Here is a 16,932-nt window from a genome sequence, read left to right on the forward strand (position 1 = left end):
TCTCTCATTCATCCTCATAAATAAATAATTACAATATGTCCTGTACACTTGGTGAGGTTGCGTCGAAAATATAGAATTAGAGAAACCGAAAGCTACACTTGTAATCATGCACAAGAAATCGAAATTAGCTAGTAACATCAGGCAAACATAGCAATCGGGAGTCAGCGGGGGGCGGTATCAAAACGAGAAAACGCGTCGGAAATAAACGCCGAATGAAGCTTTAGTTGGGATAGTGTTGCACAGAAACTCCCAAATGAACAGCTAAATCCAATGTGGTGAGTAACGTTGTAATACCAGATACAGCAATAAATAAACATGCATTGTGTTGGACTAAACCTTGTGTTGTCTGGGCAAACGAACCAGCTATCCAGTTGCAAGATGGCGGCATGCAAGCTGTGAGTACCCAGATAGCTAATAAACCATCGGAAAATCAAAAAGCTCGAGGGGGGGGGGGGGGGGGAATTGGAGAAGAGACAGAAAGAGCGAGAAAATGAAATTAGGATCTTTGGTTCTTTGGTTGGCGTCACTAGCCCCAAACACATCCGCACGCATCGCTTCCGAAATTGAACAAAAAAAGAGAGAAAGAAAGGAAGCGTAGCCAGCCGTTCTTCCATTTGGATAATAAACACATTACATGACGACATCCTGGTGAAATTTGCCGGCCCCATTCGCTCGTATTCAAATCACTGGAACATCTAAAGCTCGACTACAGCTAGAGAAAGCACAGTGGAGACATCAAACCAGCAGCGGTGCATAAATATTACTAGAATACTAAAAAACAAGTCCAGCCGAGTGCTCCCTATACGGAACACGGCTCCTCGGTACATTTGCCTGATCACACAAGCTGAGATTTTAGTCAAACAAACTCGAGTGGGGACAAATATTGGAGCTCATATACAGTTTGTCTTTCTCATTTCCAAGGCAGAATCTGTTAAATTTGAGGTGCAGTCCAATATCAATACGACTTGTACGGCGATATGTGACTATGTATGTTGTACAAAGAATTTTAATTTAACTCGGAAAAGCATGTATAGGAGCCAAGAGAGGCCAAATAAAGTATAGTATGCCAATTTCAAGACATGAATTGCGGTCTAAAGTGTCAACTACCTACTAATGATTGAATACAACTTTCTTTATCTATTTTATCTTACATTTTATTATTATTAATTTATTATGATTATGATTTAACTACTTTATTTATATATGTTTTTATTTGTTTTTTAAATTTTGTTTATGTAAGAGATGTAGAATTTGAATTTAAATTTATTGATTTTATTTTTTATTTAATTTATATTCATTTATTTTATTGTAAGTGATGCTTACAGTGTAATTTAATGATTATTTTAGCTTTTCCTAGTCACTGTTTCTTTTTTTTTTTCTTCTTCTTCTTCTTTTTTTGTTAGAGAATATTTGTTCTAAACTAAAAAATAAAGTTATAAATAAAGCATAAAAAAAAAAAAAAAAAAAAATACACCTTCCTTGATCTTTCTATTGATTAGGGATGCACTGATATGTTACTGGTATTGGATATCGGCGACAATAACAAAAATTTTGATGGATTGGACTTTGGTTCCAAGATATTGGTTCAGTCGATATCCCATTTTGGTATTTAAATTGGTATAATAAGTCTGTTTACATACAAACATTGACCCGAAACACCTCGTAATATTGAACTTTATATAATTAATAAGTTACAAAACACATTTCGATCATTGTTTCCCATACGTCATTTGTGTTTAAAGGAAATAAATCATATTTTCAGACTCTGTTCTGGTAGCAGTTGATGTCGGGTATCGACAAATAGTATTGACATCAGTATCAAAACAGAAATAGCTGTATCAGTGCATCCGTAGTATTAATTTGAGGTTTCTAGAACAATCCAGTTGCAAGGTTCTTTGGCAAGATTTTAAACCAGATGGCCTCCCTGTCACAATACAATAGATTAATGTCTTAACTGAAATGTTTTTTAGTTTTAGTCAAGATTCAGTCAACTTATTCTTTTTGGTTTTAGTTGACGAAAATGTCCAGTAAATCCATAATATTAGTCAACCAGAAAATCTATATACTTATTTTAGGTCTGATGAATTGGGAGATGTAAAGAAACATTGATCTTGAGTTTGTATATCTTCTAGTTTGGTCTTGTTAGTCATAGTTTTTTGATGACTTTTTATTAAGGGTTAGTCTCCAAAAATATGGCATTGATGATAACTATGATAAAAAAATATTTTAGTCAATAAAATGAACTCAGGTTGGATTCTCGGATCAGACAGGGCCTTTCTGTGTTTCTGGTATGTTTGGGGAACACGTTTTGGTCCTCTGGTCTCTCTCAGCCTAAAACATGCACATTAAACTAGTTTCAGAAGTGTCAAATGCAGAGGATAAACTTATAGAGAGACAACAAACAACAATAAAGTGTAAACCTTTACCATACAAATGTACTTACTGGAATCAAAACACCTTCCAACTTGTTTGAACCAAATGTAGAGGATTTTACACCTTGGAAATGAGAAATATCGTTAATACCATTTTACCACATGTACCATTGGCCCTATTCCCAGCTGCTTGTATAGAAGGCCACTACATTTACAGTGTCACAGATTCAGACAGTGGTGCAAAGACATCACATGGCTGAATGAATGAAAATAACTAAAAATAATGATTTCAATTAGACAGATTAAAGAACACATGTTATGCAAAACTGACTTTTTGAGCTTTTAACAATGTTTTGGCATTGTTCCCTTCTCAAACACATATACCCAGAGTTGTATTTCACTTCATTGGTCTATATTCACTGAATCTTGTGCAGTAAGCTGCCACAAATTTATACTTTTTAATTTGAATTTTCCCTGGATTGTTACATCATAGATCAAGAATCATCAAACTAAGGCTCCCAGGTCGATTTCTGATTTCATCCCGCCACGTCCCTTTGATGGGTCTCCAGCTCCTCTGCCCTCTTCCACCTGAACTGGCCCTATGAAGCAATCGTCAAAAGTTGTCATGGCCTATGTTTTTTTTTATACATTTTGGCAAATAATAACATGTTTGCATCTTGTATTTTGTTGATTTTTTTCAATTTAAAAATGATATTTATATGAAGTATTTATGTTTATATTTAAATAACGATATGACATATTTACATTTGTCGCAGAATTTTCATCACCTGTCAAGCTCGAGATTAAACAGTGACAGTCGTGTGCACAGAGTTCTGTAGTGCAGCTAAAAACAGCAAAACGGCAAGTGTTAAAGTACGAAACGTTGACAGAGAGTGCCAAGTTTTCAAAGAACAGTGGACGACCAGTTACTTTTTTGTGTTCAGTGTAAGGACCGTGCAGTTTGTCTGATATGTAAAGAAAGTTTGGTGGTTTTCAAAGAATATAATCTGCATCATCAGGGTCAAACGATTCTGTTATACGACCGACCCGACCCCGTCACAGTCAGGAGCGACGATGTGGCCCCCAGAGAAAAAGTTTGGTGACCCCTGCCATAGATGTAACAGGTTAATTTCAAGTCTTTCTGCTATCAAATCATGTTCATTACAACCGTTTTTACATTAACACATCTGGGCATGTTCCTTGATTGGTTAAATTAACATTTTCATTATGGCAATTCCTTCTAATGCCAGTAGATGGAGCCCTAAACCAGTATGAGGAGCTCCTGAAGTGAAAAATAATTTCTGGTTCTTTCTATAGTTTTAATTTACGTTCTAAAACATGAAATGCCAAAGTAAAGATATTCAGCTATTGTTAAAGTCCAATACTAACACAATAATGCATAATATGTGTTCTTTAAAAGTCAGTTCATAAGGTTCTGTATTCTACTGTAACACTACTCCCTATGGCTCTATGTAGTTTGACTTTCTTCCTCTTTTGTCTCTCTCCTCTCCACTTATTGTCCATCCATTAATTTCACTGCACGCACGGTACCTGCAGGCAGCCAGAAGTAAATGAAGTTGTAAAATACCAATGTACAATTCATCATGGCGCAGTATCAAAGTGGAGTGGGCTTTTTCTCAGCTTGGCGGTGCTAGTGTGTCCTGTCACAGAGAGCTGAATTACAGATCCATCTTCGGACGGAGAAGAGAGAGCCTCCGCGGAAATAAATACGAGACGTTGTACCTCCTCAAGCAGTGTTTTCCATCTCTACTTCACATGGAATTAATTGAATCTTTCCCATCAAATTGTCACTCTCTTTTCATGTTTCCCAGCTGTCAAATTTTAAAAGCAAGCCACATTAATATATAAAACATGGAGAGGACATGAGTCTAAAATGAATCCAATACGTGTATGTAACAGTGAAAACATGTGGTAGGCCCATCGGAAATATACTGATGTACAGACGCTGCCTATTACATTAAAAAAAAAAAAAACATATGCAAATTTGGCTGTTTTGAGCTGTTAAAACATTGTTTCATCGTCAAAAACATCGTATTTTGCAAGGATGTAGGTTTGCATAGGGATGTTGGGGACATGTCACAACCAATATTTGGGGAACACAAAATAGTCCCTACCAATATTTACCATTTTATTAAATTTATTCTGATATTTTTCCAAACTGAGTAGTATTAATTTAACACGTTTTGGTTCACATTTTGTTTATTAGACGTTCTGAGATGTATTCAGTGATATGACGACAGGATTACACCTGCCGCTGTTTCATTGGCTGCAACAGAGTGATGTCATTAGTGGTACCAGGAGCCTAAACTGTCGAAGCGGCAGGACAGGGCCGCACCTGAAGATTTGCCGCTTGAGCAGACGTGAGTGAAGACGCTGCTCACCAAACTTTGAAAAACTTTTCAAAAGGAAGGCGAGGACAAAATTCAGTTTGTCGACTGGACAAAAGTTTGGTTGAAGACGTTTCGCAGCTCATCCAAGCTGCTTCTTCAGTCCAGTTCAGTTCAGAACTACAGTAAAGAAGCAGCCTGGATGAGCTGCGAAACGTCTTCAACCAAACTAATTTTTGTCCAGTCGACAAACTGAAGTTTCTCCTCGCCGTGGATTCTACCTGGACGACTGAGGGATTCTTCACACTTTTAAAAAGGAACTTACTTGGCTTCATCTTCAGTTAAACTTGTCTTATAATGAGTCGCCGCAGAAAAAGAACAACTATCACAAGTGCACCTCCCAAACGGAGCCCTACTTGTGCACTGTGAGCAGCTGGACTCTACTGACAATATTCCATGGAAAAATGTCTGGACATGACCTCAGAAATATCTCATCACACTTCTACATCTCTGTTATCCGCTAAAGAATCATCTTAGAAGAACAATGGACACAACTGTACATTTTGCAAACTGAAAAATGAAACCACCTCTCACTTATTTTGGACCTGCCCAGACTGTGTGTTTTTGGAAAAAAAAATCATAAAACATATTTGCAACTTCTTATCCAATTTTGTCCTTTCCTATAAAGATGTGTCCAAACCTACGCCCTCGGTATTTTGCCTAATTTATGCTTCTTTCTGTAATCCTGTGCACTAGAATCTGTTTTAATTTCCCCCAGATAGTTAAATAACTGAAAAAACAGGTCCATAAAACTTCACTGAGCTTGTTCTGAGCGTTTCTCTTTTCATATTGGTTTCATAAAACTGTGTGTGTATATTAGGATGGCAGTCACGTCGCTATATGCTTTGTAGTTGTCTTTTCATAGGTCATGGCTATTGCTGGGAGCTCTAAAGTAATCTGATTATTCTTCTATAGGCCTCTTGCTTTTGAAGTGTTTTCCAAATATAGACGTTATATTATTCGATGCTCTGAAAAGCATGCTTAGGAGCAAAATAAAGCATGATATGTCGACCTTAAGTCACAAATTGCTGTCTGAAGATCGCGGCGTGGTGCTTTTGTCAACTACTCTAAAGCCTCATTTCCATTGGTTCGCTTTGGAGCAGATGGGTACAGGCCACAAATGTCTCCAAGTGACCCGTACCTTCCTGTTGGAGGGTTCGAAGTGGACCCTGGAGGATACTAGCTCCCAACACGGCACTGATCTCTCGGGATGTGGAAACACAGCTCCACTGAAGGAGCCCACATAAAACAGACCTGCTCCAAGGCTGCCCCGAGCAAATGTGTTTGAGTAAGAATTGATCTAATACAATTTCCAAAGCAGCTGAACGGTGATTTGGCAGGATTTTACACCGAGTACCCTCCAGTGCAAAGATTTTAAAACTTATATCAGGTTATTCATCCTGTTTTCAGATTTATTATATACTTACTAGTTCTGAGATGCTTAATTCTAGTCTAGAGGTGATTTATTTTAAGATAACTTGCTGCATTGACAGATAATTTCACTACTTTTAAGTCATTTTCTGGTAGATTTAAGTGTTTGTATCTTAAATTTTGACCAAGTTTTTCTTTGCAGTGTCCCTGAGTTTTTACTAAACTTCATGTAGTTGACGTGTCTTGCCCTGGAGCACAACAATATTACGCATCCATGCAAGAATCAAACATAAACTCTGAAAAGTGAAGCACTGTCAATTTAAATCCCTATACTGTGTCCGAGGGCCCAGTTCATGAATTTCTCTCTGGTCCCTTTTTCTTCTTTTCAAAAGTATCACCAATAGGGATCATAGAATATTAGAATTAAAGACAAACTGCAGCGCTGGCTCTGATGCTCTAGAGGCAAAAATTCTCAAAATTGCACATGTTTTAATGTTTCCTTTAGCTTATCTTTTTAATCTGTCTCTAAAACATCTACATTTGCTTCCATCTGGAAAACAGGAAGAGTTACTCCTCCAACCTATTGATATGAGTAACTGTCAACCTATTTCTATTCTTTGGGCAGTCGCTAAAATATTTTTAAAAACATATTTTCCATCAGTTATATAATTATTTCAATAACATGTAATATTCTATCCCCTTTTCAATCTGGCCTTCGCTTTGGTTTTTCTACTACAACTAAACTACAGCTAAAATTTACTAATGATGTATTCTCGTCTTTTGTTTGTAATCAGTGCGTCAGATCTGTATTTCTTGACCGTCCAAAGCTTTCGATGTAGTTGGTTATTACTTGCTCCTAGACAAACTTTACACTGAAGCCATTTTGTGGTTTAACTTAAACCTTCATCATAGACGTCAGTTTGTTGTTTCACTTGGTGCTCAGTTAGACAAATGCATAATAGATAAAGGTGTGCCTCAAGGCTGCATCTTTGGCTCACTTTTATTTTCAGTTTTCATCAATGATCTTCCTCAAGTAATTTGAAACTGTTCAAGAAATATATATGCTGATGTAATTTATACTTCTAGTTCAGATCTTTCCTGGCTTCAAAACCAGTCACAGCTTGATTTTATAAAACTTGTTTACTTTTTGGAACTCACCACTATTTAATCCATTCCCCTAACCTTCACATTCAGTTCAGTGATGGGTACAGGGTGATTAAAACTGAAACTATCAAATATCTCGGGACCCTGAACTTAAACTCAACTGGCTACAACCATATAATAGACGATGAGTAATTGGATTCAACAAATAGTTTATATTTGTTTACTCTTAACTGTCCCCATTATCTACATCAATATTTAGTCCCAGAAAGATCGTCACATTCACTTAGAGGCACCCACTGTCTCACTTTTTCTGTTCTCCAAATCTGCAAAGAACCTGGATGCAGATCATTTCATTATAAAGCTCCTTCAGATTGGAATAGATTACCCACACGCTTAAGAACTTTAACTTTTGATTCATTTACTGTATTTCTCAGACTATAAGTTGTACTTTTTTTCATGGTTGGGTGTTTCCTGCGACTTCCACTCAGTTGCGACTGCAGAAAGAGATGCTGTCCTGCTGTAAGTAGCAAAATATTCAGCCGAAAACAGTAATCGAACAGCAGAAAAAAAAGTTTGGAGTGAGCGAGAAACTTGTGAGGGACTGGTGGAAAGTGGATGATACTTGAACTGCAATGAAGAAAACAATAAAGTTAATTGCGGGCTAAAAGATAGATTTAGCTAGAATTGGTGGAGTTGCTCAGAAGTGACACGAGAATGAAGAATCAATGGATTTAGTGATTTGGAGTGAGATGGAGAGTTCGGTAAACTTGTTCTATTGTGTTTTTTTATACTATAGTTATCTGAAGAACTGTTCATAGTTTAGGTTTACATCCCAGACACATATTCTTATAAATTTTAGATAAATTCCCATCCAAAAATGCAACTTACTGTATAGTCCAGTGCAATTTATATATGTTTTTTTTCTTCTTCATTATGCATTTTTTGGCTGTTGTGACTCCGGAGCGACTTTTAGTCCAAAAACTAAGTGAATCGTCTTTGTATCCATATCTCAAAACTCCTTTTTTATGTTTTTAGTTTGTATTTTTATTTTTCAGTTTGTTCAATTTTTTATTTATTTTTTTCCATTTGTTCATATTGTATTGTATTGTATTGTGTTTTACTAATGTGTTGTGTTTTTTGGACTCCCCTCCAATAAAATAAAAACTAAAACCTCAACAATATCATCCTGGCAAAAGTGTCTGTACATGAGTATATTAGAGCAAGTTTAGTTTATGATGTGCTGATTATGTAAGACCGTAACTGTCCACACACGTCTCCACCCACACCTGAAGAACACTTACTGTACATACATACAGCAAAATACACTGCGGCTCTACAAACAGCAGCGCCCCCTTGTGGAGAAGCCGGGGAACTGCTAAAAATACAGGTAGTATGTCCAGTAGAGCAGGTTGACTATGACGAACGAGAGAGGGAACGTGATTCGGGAGTAGTTGTCTATGTGATGGGGGTTTTCCACGGTGCAGCACTTTATGGAGCGGAGGAGTTTGCGCAGGGTCGCCAGGGCGGTGATGCACCAGTGGGTGTGTTCGGGCGGGGCCGGCTCGGGCTTGGGCTCGCTGCCGGAGGGGGGAGGAGGGGGTGACTGTCAGTTCGGTGGAGGCGGGGGTGGTGGCGGGCGCGGCGGGTTGCTCCTTGGCCCGTCTCTTGGCGCGGTTGGCGGCGGCGGCGTGGCTGGAGATGGTGGTGACGATGCCGTTGATCTCGTCGTCCAGGTCGTGGAGGTGGTGGCTGTACTGTGGACGCAAAAGCAGGAAACCAGGTGTTAGTGAAAGATATTTTGGTAACACTTTATTGATAGTTTGCAGTGGGGGTGTTCTACATGTATGTCTATGGTGGAATAGACGCATCAAGAATCCCGGACTTCCGGTCATTGCGCAATACATACTGGGAAGGATTTTTGAAAAAGTGAGCATCAAACTGCCATGTTTGTTTTCCCAGTGGGATGCGTCTATTGACAAAGCCGATCTTTTCAAGTCTTTTGAAGCGTATCACTTTTGTTTCTGGTTCTGATATTGTCATATTTTAGTTTTTTAGTTTTCATTTTAGTGCCATCAAAGCAAAATCCTGATCCTTCGCTCAACCTTGGTTATGAATTTAAAAAGTCAACACCAAAGCAAAACGCACCAGCTGTTCGCCAAGAAACAACTTCCACTGCAAAGCGACCAAGACTTAATGTTGCTGTAAAACCAAAAGAACAAGAAAGTGCGAGCTCAGTCTGTTTGTCTTCTGCACCTCTCGCTTAACAAACAGGATTTTTCTTTGTCGTTGCTCCACATACAAAATGTTCTCTGCAAACTCGGGATGATTTAGGCAGTCAAAGGTTTCCTTTTTTGTCCTTCCCGTGAATCAATCCTGCCGATCGCCTTCACCTTTCACTATTTTTTAATTCCGCTGGGAAGGGAAACAGTTTGAACGGAGTTGCAGTCACACAGATCTGATTCCCTTTTGTATTTATGTGTTTTGCCATTTTCCGCTGTTAGGATCCAACAACCACACAATTATGATGTCCGAATCCCAAAACTAAAATATGACAATATCAGAATCAGGAACAAAAGGGATATGGTTCAAAAGACTTGAAAAGACTGGCTTTGTCACTAGACGCATCACACTGGGAAAACAAACATGGCGGTTTGATGCTCACTTTTTCGAAAATCCTTCCCCGTTTGCACTGCTCGATGACCGGAAGTTCGAGATCCTTGATGTGTTTTTTTATCAGAATATATGTGCAATCCCTCAGTCATCCAATTGTGTGTACTGTATCGCCATGACAACGTCTGATAGCTCCTGGCAAAAGGAGAAATTCACTTTGTCAACTGGACAAAAGTTGATTTGGTTGAATATGTTTCGCAGCTCATCCAAGCTGCTTAAACACACATTAGCAAAGTCAAAAGTCAAAAAAGTTTTAAGTTCAATAAAAAATACAAAATGGATTCAGCCTGTGATCTATATGAGTGTTCATGCTCCTGTTTAGGAGTTTCAAAATTAAATCAATTTCTTGAAACGTTTTTGACATTGTTTGCTAATGTGCACATTGTGTCTCCATGGTAACTGCTGAATATTTCACCACAGAGCTAGAACACCCCCAGCATGATGTAACTGCAAATTATCAATAGTCTTACTACATGAGAAATAACTGAATTATGAAACCATTTTGATCTTTAAAAGCAACAATAATAATATTAGCAATACATTAGTTTTAAATTGTGTTTTTCTGGACACTCAAAGACGCTTTACAGAGCATTATTCATTCACTCCACACTCGGTGGTAAACTATTGTTGAGATCTGACAGGATCAGGCTTTGACAAACCGTTATGGCGATTGTAATATTAATTTCCGTTGTTTGTTCCAAGTTATGAATCCAATATCTCCCCTCACTTATTTTTACATGCTCCTGTAGATGATATTTACTCAGATTACCCCAAAGACTTTACTTGTTCCCCTAAGACTGCATAGATGATATTGGTTACTTACATAATGTCTTACCATGAGCATGTGGGAGTCGGTGCTGGTGAGGGTGCAGAAGTGGGCCACGGCGTACTCGATCAGAGCACCGAAGATGAAGCTGAAGCAGATGCCCAGGTACACGTCTATGGCCTTTATGAAGCAGTTTGCGTTGGGCAGAGAGGTGCGGGCGCCCATCATCAGGGTGGTCATGGTCAGCACTGTGGTCACGCCTAAAACGGAGACAAACACATGGGAAGGATGTTTCAGGTTCCAGATCACAGTGTTTACATTTTATCTGTTTGCATGCTAGTTCTTGTTGCAAAACTCCGCTCTGGGCTTTGAAATTGTGAGCACTTTTTAACTCATTGCGGTGAATGTGTTAGGAAAGTGAGGAAAACATTTGGACTGCAAAAACTATTTAAAATTTACTATTTTTTTCACATCATTAATACAGTTAGAAATAATATATAGTTTCTGTAATCATCCCAGCTAATGATACCCCACACAGTACAAACAAGTCATGAGCACATAGTCCATTTTACTATAACCATTAATTATATTCTTCAAATATGGAAATTGGGGAAATTTAAGTAAGAGATAGTTAACCTTGCACAATGAGATAGATTCTAGAGATATTTGTGAGTTCACAAGCTCTTGAGAGTCCATCTTGGAGTGCACCCACTGTACCACACACCACAACTCTGTGGGTGGACTAATGACAGAGCAGCATTGTGGGTTTGTTCAGAAGCCAAAGGTGAAGCCCAAACCGCAGACTCACGTTCTTCAGTCTGTTTAGCATCATTGCGGACTATTTTGTTTGTGAAAAAATGTGCACAAGGAAAGAGCTTTGTGCATTTGTAGACAGGGAAGATTTCTCTCAACTGGATGCAACAGAAGTTACATTTTTTTAGCTTAGTCGTCATGACATGTTTCTGAACACTTTCAGTAAGAGTCAGATTGATAAATTAGAGATGTGCGGATGGGATATTTTTTCATCTGCAACTGCATCACAAAACTCATCATCCATCCACTGTCCATTTATACCCACGCTTTTTTGACCAGGTTTCAAAACCGCACTCGTCTGCCACCCATCGATTGATCGCAGAGTTCCGAGTTTTTTATTCGAGTAGTAAAGTGCGAAGTATAGTTCTGCATCAACTCAACGCACACTGCCTTGTCGCCTTGTCATTTTTGATGTATGGATCTGCGTCGAGGTTTATGTGCCAAAAAGTAATTCACCACCACAACACTAGGAGGCGAGGATATACTGTATATCCATTCATATACATGATCTATGCGTATGACCTGCAGAATCAATCAATAATCTCAGAAAAGTTTAACATGAACCATCTCCAACATGATAGAAGCACAGAACAGACTCATCATCAGCAGAACACCCCTCTGTCACAGAAAGAACACAATTATTATTATATACAAACATATTTCACCATGTCCTTTTTAGGTCTGACGGAAGTTGACCACATTAGGGCACAAGGAGTGAGTTTTTTCAGCTCTAATAGTCTATGCAGTGTCTGTGCCATGTGGTTTTAAGTTTGATTTCTCAGTGTACATTGAAAGAAAGGAAAGCAGAGTAAAACCGCCACCTGCCCAAATTTTATTAAAATATAATTTTTCGTCATGTCATCCCCCGACCCGCGGTTTAACCATGGTTTACCTGCAGAGTCCGCGGCTGTGACCCCCATCCGTGCACCTCTACTGCACATCAGTGTGGTGTGAACCAGGTTAAGAGGCAGTAGCAGAAACATATACTTTTTCACAAATCTTTATTAACAACTCTGGATAGAAGTTGAAATGTTTTGATCTATAAAACTTTGTTAACATGGATTAAATCGATACTTGCAAACAAATTATCGCTGACCACCAAACAACACCTTTGCTCTATGTATTTATTCATATATACATATGTATATTTTTATACACACAGGGCACAACTTGGGAATAGAAGTTAGTTTGACTGTAGACTGCAGATATTGGGTCACTTCTCTTTATGCATTTTCCTGCAGAGATGATAGTGCCTGTATCTCTGCTCTGCTTTCTCTGCTCCATAAAAACTCAAATGTGAGGAGACATAAGCATTAGCTCACAGAGTCATTATCACTCAGCAGCGCACACTCCACAGATCCTGGTGCAGATTCACTTGATTTAATGAGCAATGTAATGAAGTAACACCATTTCTCTGCAGCCTGCCTGTGTGCTTATTCCAAACATTTTAGCATCTCCAAACAAAGCATCAAAGGTCCCTCTTTTTGAACTTCTGCCACTTTCAAACTTTAGAAACAACTTCAAGAGACTGTAGCCAATTTTTCCCATGTATTTGAACACACTTTGTCTTGCCCCAGTATAGATATATTGTATAAGCAGCTTTTGAGGTCAAAATAAGTCCACTGTGTACTGTTTGCATCTAATTATGAAGCCTTTTAATGTCCGATAATCAGGAAGTGTGCTTTAATATGCAAGTTGTTGTTAGCTTTTTCCGAGAGTTGTGTAAAGTGCATATAAACTGAATGCAGTGAGTAATTAGGATGCATAAGATAAGTGAGAAATAACTTTGGACCACTGTAAACTGTTAAAATTGAGCTAATGCTTTGAGAACCTCTAAGGTGGAAAAAGGCCGGAAAAAGGTGTCTTGACCTCTCCGGGTGCGTGGAGAGTCCCTGCCTCAAGTGGAAGAGTTCAAGAATCTTGGGGTCTTGTTCGCCTCCCTCGAGAGGTGTATCAGGGATGTCCCACCAGGAGGAGGCCCTGGGGAAGACCCAGGACACGCTGGAGGGATTATGTCTCTTGGCTGGTCTGGGGACGCCTTGAAGTCCCCCCATAGGAGTTGCAAGAAGTGCTTGGGGTGAAGGAAGTCTGGAAGTCCCTGCTTAGACCCAGCCCCGGATAAGCTGAAGAAAATGAATGGATGGATGCCTCGAAGGTAGAAAAGTGCTATAGAAATGTTCTGAGACTGCCAAGATTCCTACTTTATTTAAGATTAGAATGAATGCCTTATTTGATTTCCACGTGTCTTCTCTCTGTAAGACTTTGTAACTATCTGCAAAAAGCTCTATAGAGATAAAAAAATAATAATAATAATAATAAAAATTACTTAAAACTTTAATAAAATGTTTTATAGAAATAATACTATAGCATGCACAAAACTTCAAAAAGTTCATTTAGTGTATCATGTAAAGGCCTTGATTGTCGCTTGTATTATAGTTTGTTTTTTTACCTATACAGATGCGTGCCGGGACAGAGGAGAGCGAGATCCAGAAGGAGACCCAGGACAGCACCACCAGCAGGCTGGAGGGCACATAAGTCTCCAGGATGAAGTACAGGATGCTCCTCTTCAGCTCGAAGTGGAACACCAGCTTCGGGTAATGCCCTGGAACAAGAAAGAGCAAGAAAGTGAGTGTCATTTATTAATTATTAGCAATTTAATGACAATCTAATATCAAATATACCACATGGTAAGATCTCCAATACTGAAACTTTTGGTGGAGGGTTCAGTTACGTTTTTAGCGATAAAAACGTGTAATGGAATAAATTGAAGGCATAATGTGGAAAATTCCAGGCAAAGCAAAAATATCTCCTGCTGAAAAGCTTTAAGTATACCATGAAAATACCCACAATTTGGATATTTGCTACATAGCTAATACATACTGTGTAGCATCATTATATTAAAAAGACAAATATTATAGTTGCATGTGACTTGCCTGTCTCGTAAATGGCCTCAGACACAGAGGTGTAGTGGTCTTCCACAGTGTACTGAGCCAGCTGCAGAGAGTCCAGCCCACTCACAGACTCGTTCCCTCTGGTCCAGTAGAACATCACATCGTTTATGTTGTAGCCCCCTGTAAAAACACAAAATAGGTCAATATAAGCTATTTGACATATGAATGAAGGTCAGTATGTTCAGTTCAGGACTGAGTGTCGGGTGACCGCAGGTGAAAGGACCGTCACAGAGCTCAGCGCCACATGGGAGTAAGTGCATCCATCGCCTGATCGTGACATCCTGCTTCGTAGGGTCTCTCTCCCTTAAGTCCAAGATTAGACCTGGTCTAGTCCTGGTTGAGTCCTGTTTTAGTCCTGGTTTAGACCTGGTGTAGTCCTGGTTTAGTCCTGGTTTAGACCTGGTGTATGGTTTGGACCTGGTGTAGTCCTGGTTTAGACCTGGTGTAGTCCTGGTTTAGACCTGGTGTAGTCCTGGTTTAGACCTGGTGTAGTCCTGGTTTAGACCTGGTTCTGGTTTAGACCTGGTGTAGTTCCTGTTTAGACTGGTTTAGACCTGGTGTAGTCCTGGTTTAGAGTCCCTGGTTTAGACCTGGTGTAGTCCTGGTTTAGACCTGGTTTGTAGGTTTACTGGTAGACCTGGTGTAGTTCTGGTTTAGACCTGGTGTAGTTCTGTAGTGGTTTAGACCTGGTGTAGTCCTGGTTTAGATAGTCCTGGTTTAGACCTGGTGTAGTCCTGGTGTTAGACCTGGTTCTGGTTTAGACCTGGTGTAGTCCTAGTCCTGGTTTAGTCCTGGTTTAGACCTGGTGTAGTCCTGGTGTAGTCCTGGTTTAGTCCTGGTTTTAGACCTGGTAGTCCTGTGTAGTCCTGGTTAGTCCTGGTTTAGACCTGGTTTAGTTCCTGGTTTAGACCTGGTGTAGTCTCCTGGGTGTAGTCCTGGTTTAGTCCTGGTTTAGACCTGGTGTAGTCCTGGTTTGGTGACCTAGTCTTAGTGGTTAGTCCTGGTTTAGACCTGGTTTAGACCTGGTTTAGTCCTGGTTTAGACCTGGTGTCCTACTGATGTTCAGTAATGATAAAGTTGCCTCACTTTGCCCTGCATGAAGTTGCAAAAATTGTTTATGAATGCACTTAAAAAAAAAAAAAAAAATGACAATACAGTATTAAAAAAATATACCATCAGTTGTTTTTGAAACTCATCATTTCCAGGAACACAAAAGATGCATTTACTTCAAAGGTCTGTGCGGGGGAGGGCAGGTGGAAAGGAGTTTGGGAAAGGGGGAGGTGCTCGACTGTCTTTATCTACTCTAAGGGGAGACTTATATTCACCCAGTTTGAAAACCCCTGCAATAGAGAATTTGTGATCAAAAAGGAGGAGATGTCTTTTATTTCGGTTTAGACATGGTCAAGTTCTGGTTAAAGGTCCCATATTACACAAATGTGACTCTTCTGAGCTTTAAGGCATGTTACAATACTGTCCCCTCCTCAAAAACATTCTCAGAGTGTTTAGTTTTATTCACACACCTTTTACCCTTTTCAACAAGTCCAGGACTGAAATTATCCAAATGATTCTAGTGAAGGTGTGTGGATTTTAAAAACACAGTGGGCAGTGTTGGGGAGTAACAGATTACATGTACCGGAGTTACGTAATCAGAGTACAAATTCTGAGTAACTGTATTCGGTTACAGTTACTGTTTCAGTGAGTGGTAATTGGATTACAGTTACTTTGCTGAAATAAATGGATTACACAGCAGTATTTTCCTGTTTTCACATTTTGGGTTATATCCACCCCCTTTTTTTTTTTTTTTTTTTTTTTTTTTTTTGGTAATTCCACTCATTGCTGGAAACTAAACCAGGTCTAAATTAGATCTAAACCAGGTCTAAACCAGGACTAAACCAGGATTAAAACCAGGTCTAAACTAGATCTAAAACAGGTCTAAACCAGGTCTAAACCAAGTCTAAAACAGGTCGAAACCAGGACTAAACCAGGAATAAACCAGGTCTAAACCAGGACTAAAACCAGGTCTAAACCAGGTCTAAACCAGGACTAAAACCAGGTCTAAACCAGGACTAAAACCAGGACTAAACCAGGAATAAACCAGGTCTAAACCAGGATTAAACTAGGACTAAAACCAGGTCTAAACTAGAGCTAAATTAGATCTAAACCAGGTCTAAACCAGGACTAAACCAGGATTAAAACCAGGTCTAAACTAGATCTAAACTCGGTCTAAACCAGGTCTAAACCAGGTCTAAACCAGGTCTAAACCAGGACTAAACCAGGACTAAAACCAGGTCTAAACCAGGACTAAAACCAGAACTAAACCAGAAATAAACCAGGTCTAAACCAGGACTAAACTAGGACTAAAACCAGGTCTAAACTAGAGCTAAACTAGATCTAAACCAGGTCTAAAACAGGACTAAACCAGGACTAAAACAGGATTTAACATGATAGGACTAAATCATGCTGTGTGGACGTGTCTC

The 16,932-nt window shown here is 39.1% G+C and overlaps 1 protein-coding gene across 1 annotated transcript in view; it reads right to left on the reverse strand.

The window, feature by feature from the left end:
• Positions 1 to 8,630: 8,630 nt before the first annotated feature.
• LOC110175780 (gamma-aminobutyric acid receptor subunit pi) overlaps positions 8,631 to 16,932 on the reverse strand; it is a 192,009-nt gene continuing 183,707 nt past the window's right edge. Inside the window, 5 exon segments of the mRNA XM_055162938.1 lie at positions 8,631 to 8,843; positions 8,845 to 9,009; positions 10,761 to 10,951; positions 13,954 to 14,106; positions 14,438 to 14,575. Coding sequence (XP_055018913.1) covers positions 8,631 to 8,843; positions 8,845 to 9,009; positions 10,761 to 10,951; positions 13,954 to 14,106; positions 14,438 to 14,575 — 860 coding nt within the window.

The sequence above is a fragment of the Boleophthalmus pectinirostris genome, unplaced genomic scaffold (genome assembly GCF_026225935.1).
Source record: "Boleophthalmus pectinirostris isolate CB_2022bp ecotype Guang Dong unplaced genomic scaffold, ASM2622593v1 HiC_scaffold_5, whole genome shotgun sequence".
Taxonomy (NCBI): Eukaryota; Metazoa; Chordata; class Actinopteri; order Gobiiformes; family Gobiidae; genus Boleophthalmus; species Boleophthalmus pectinirostris.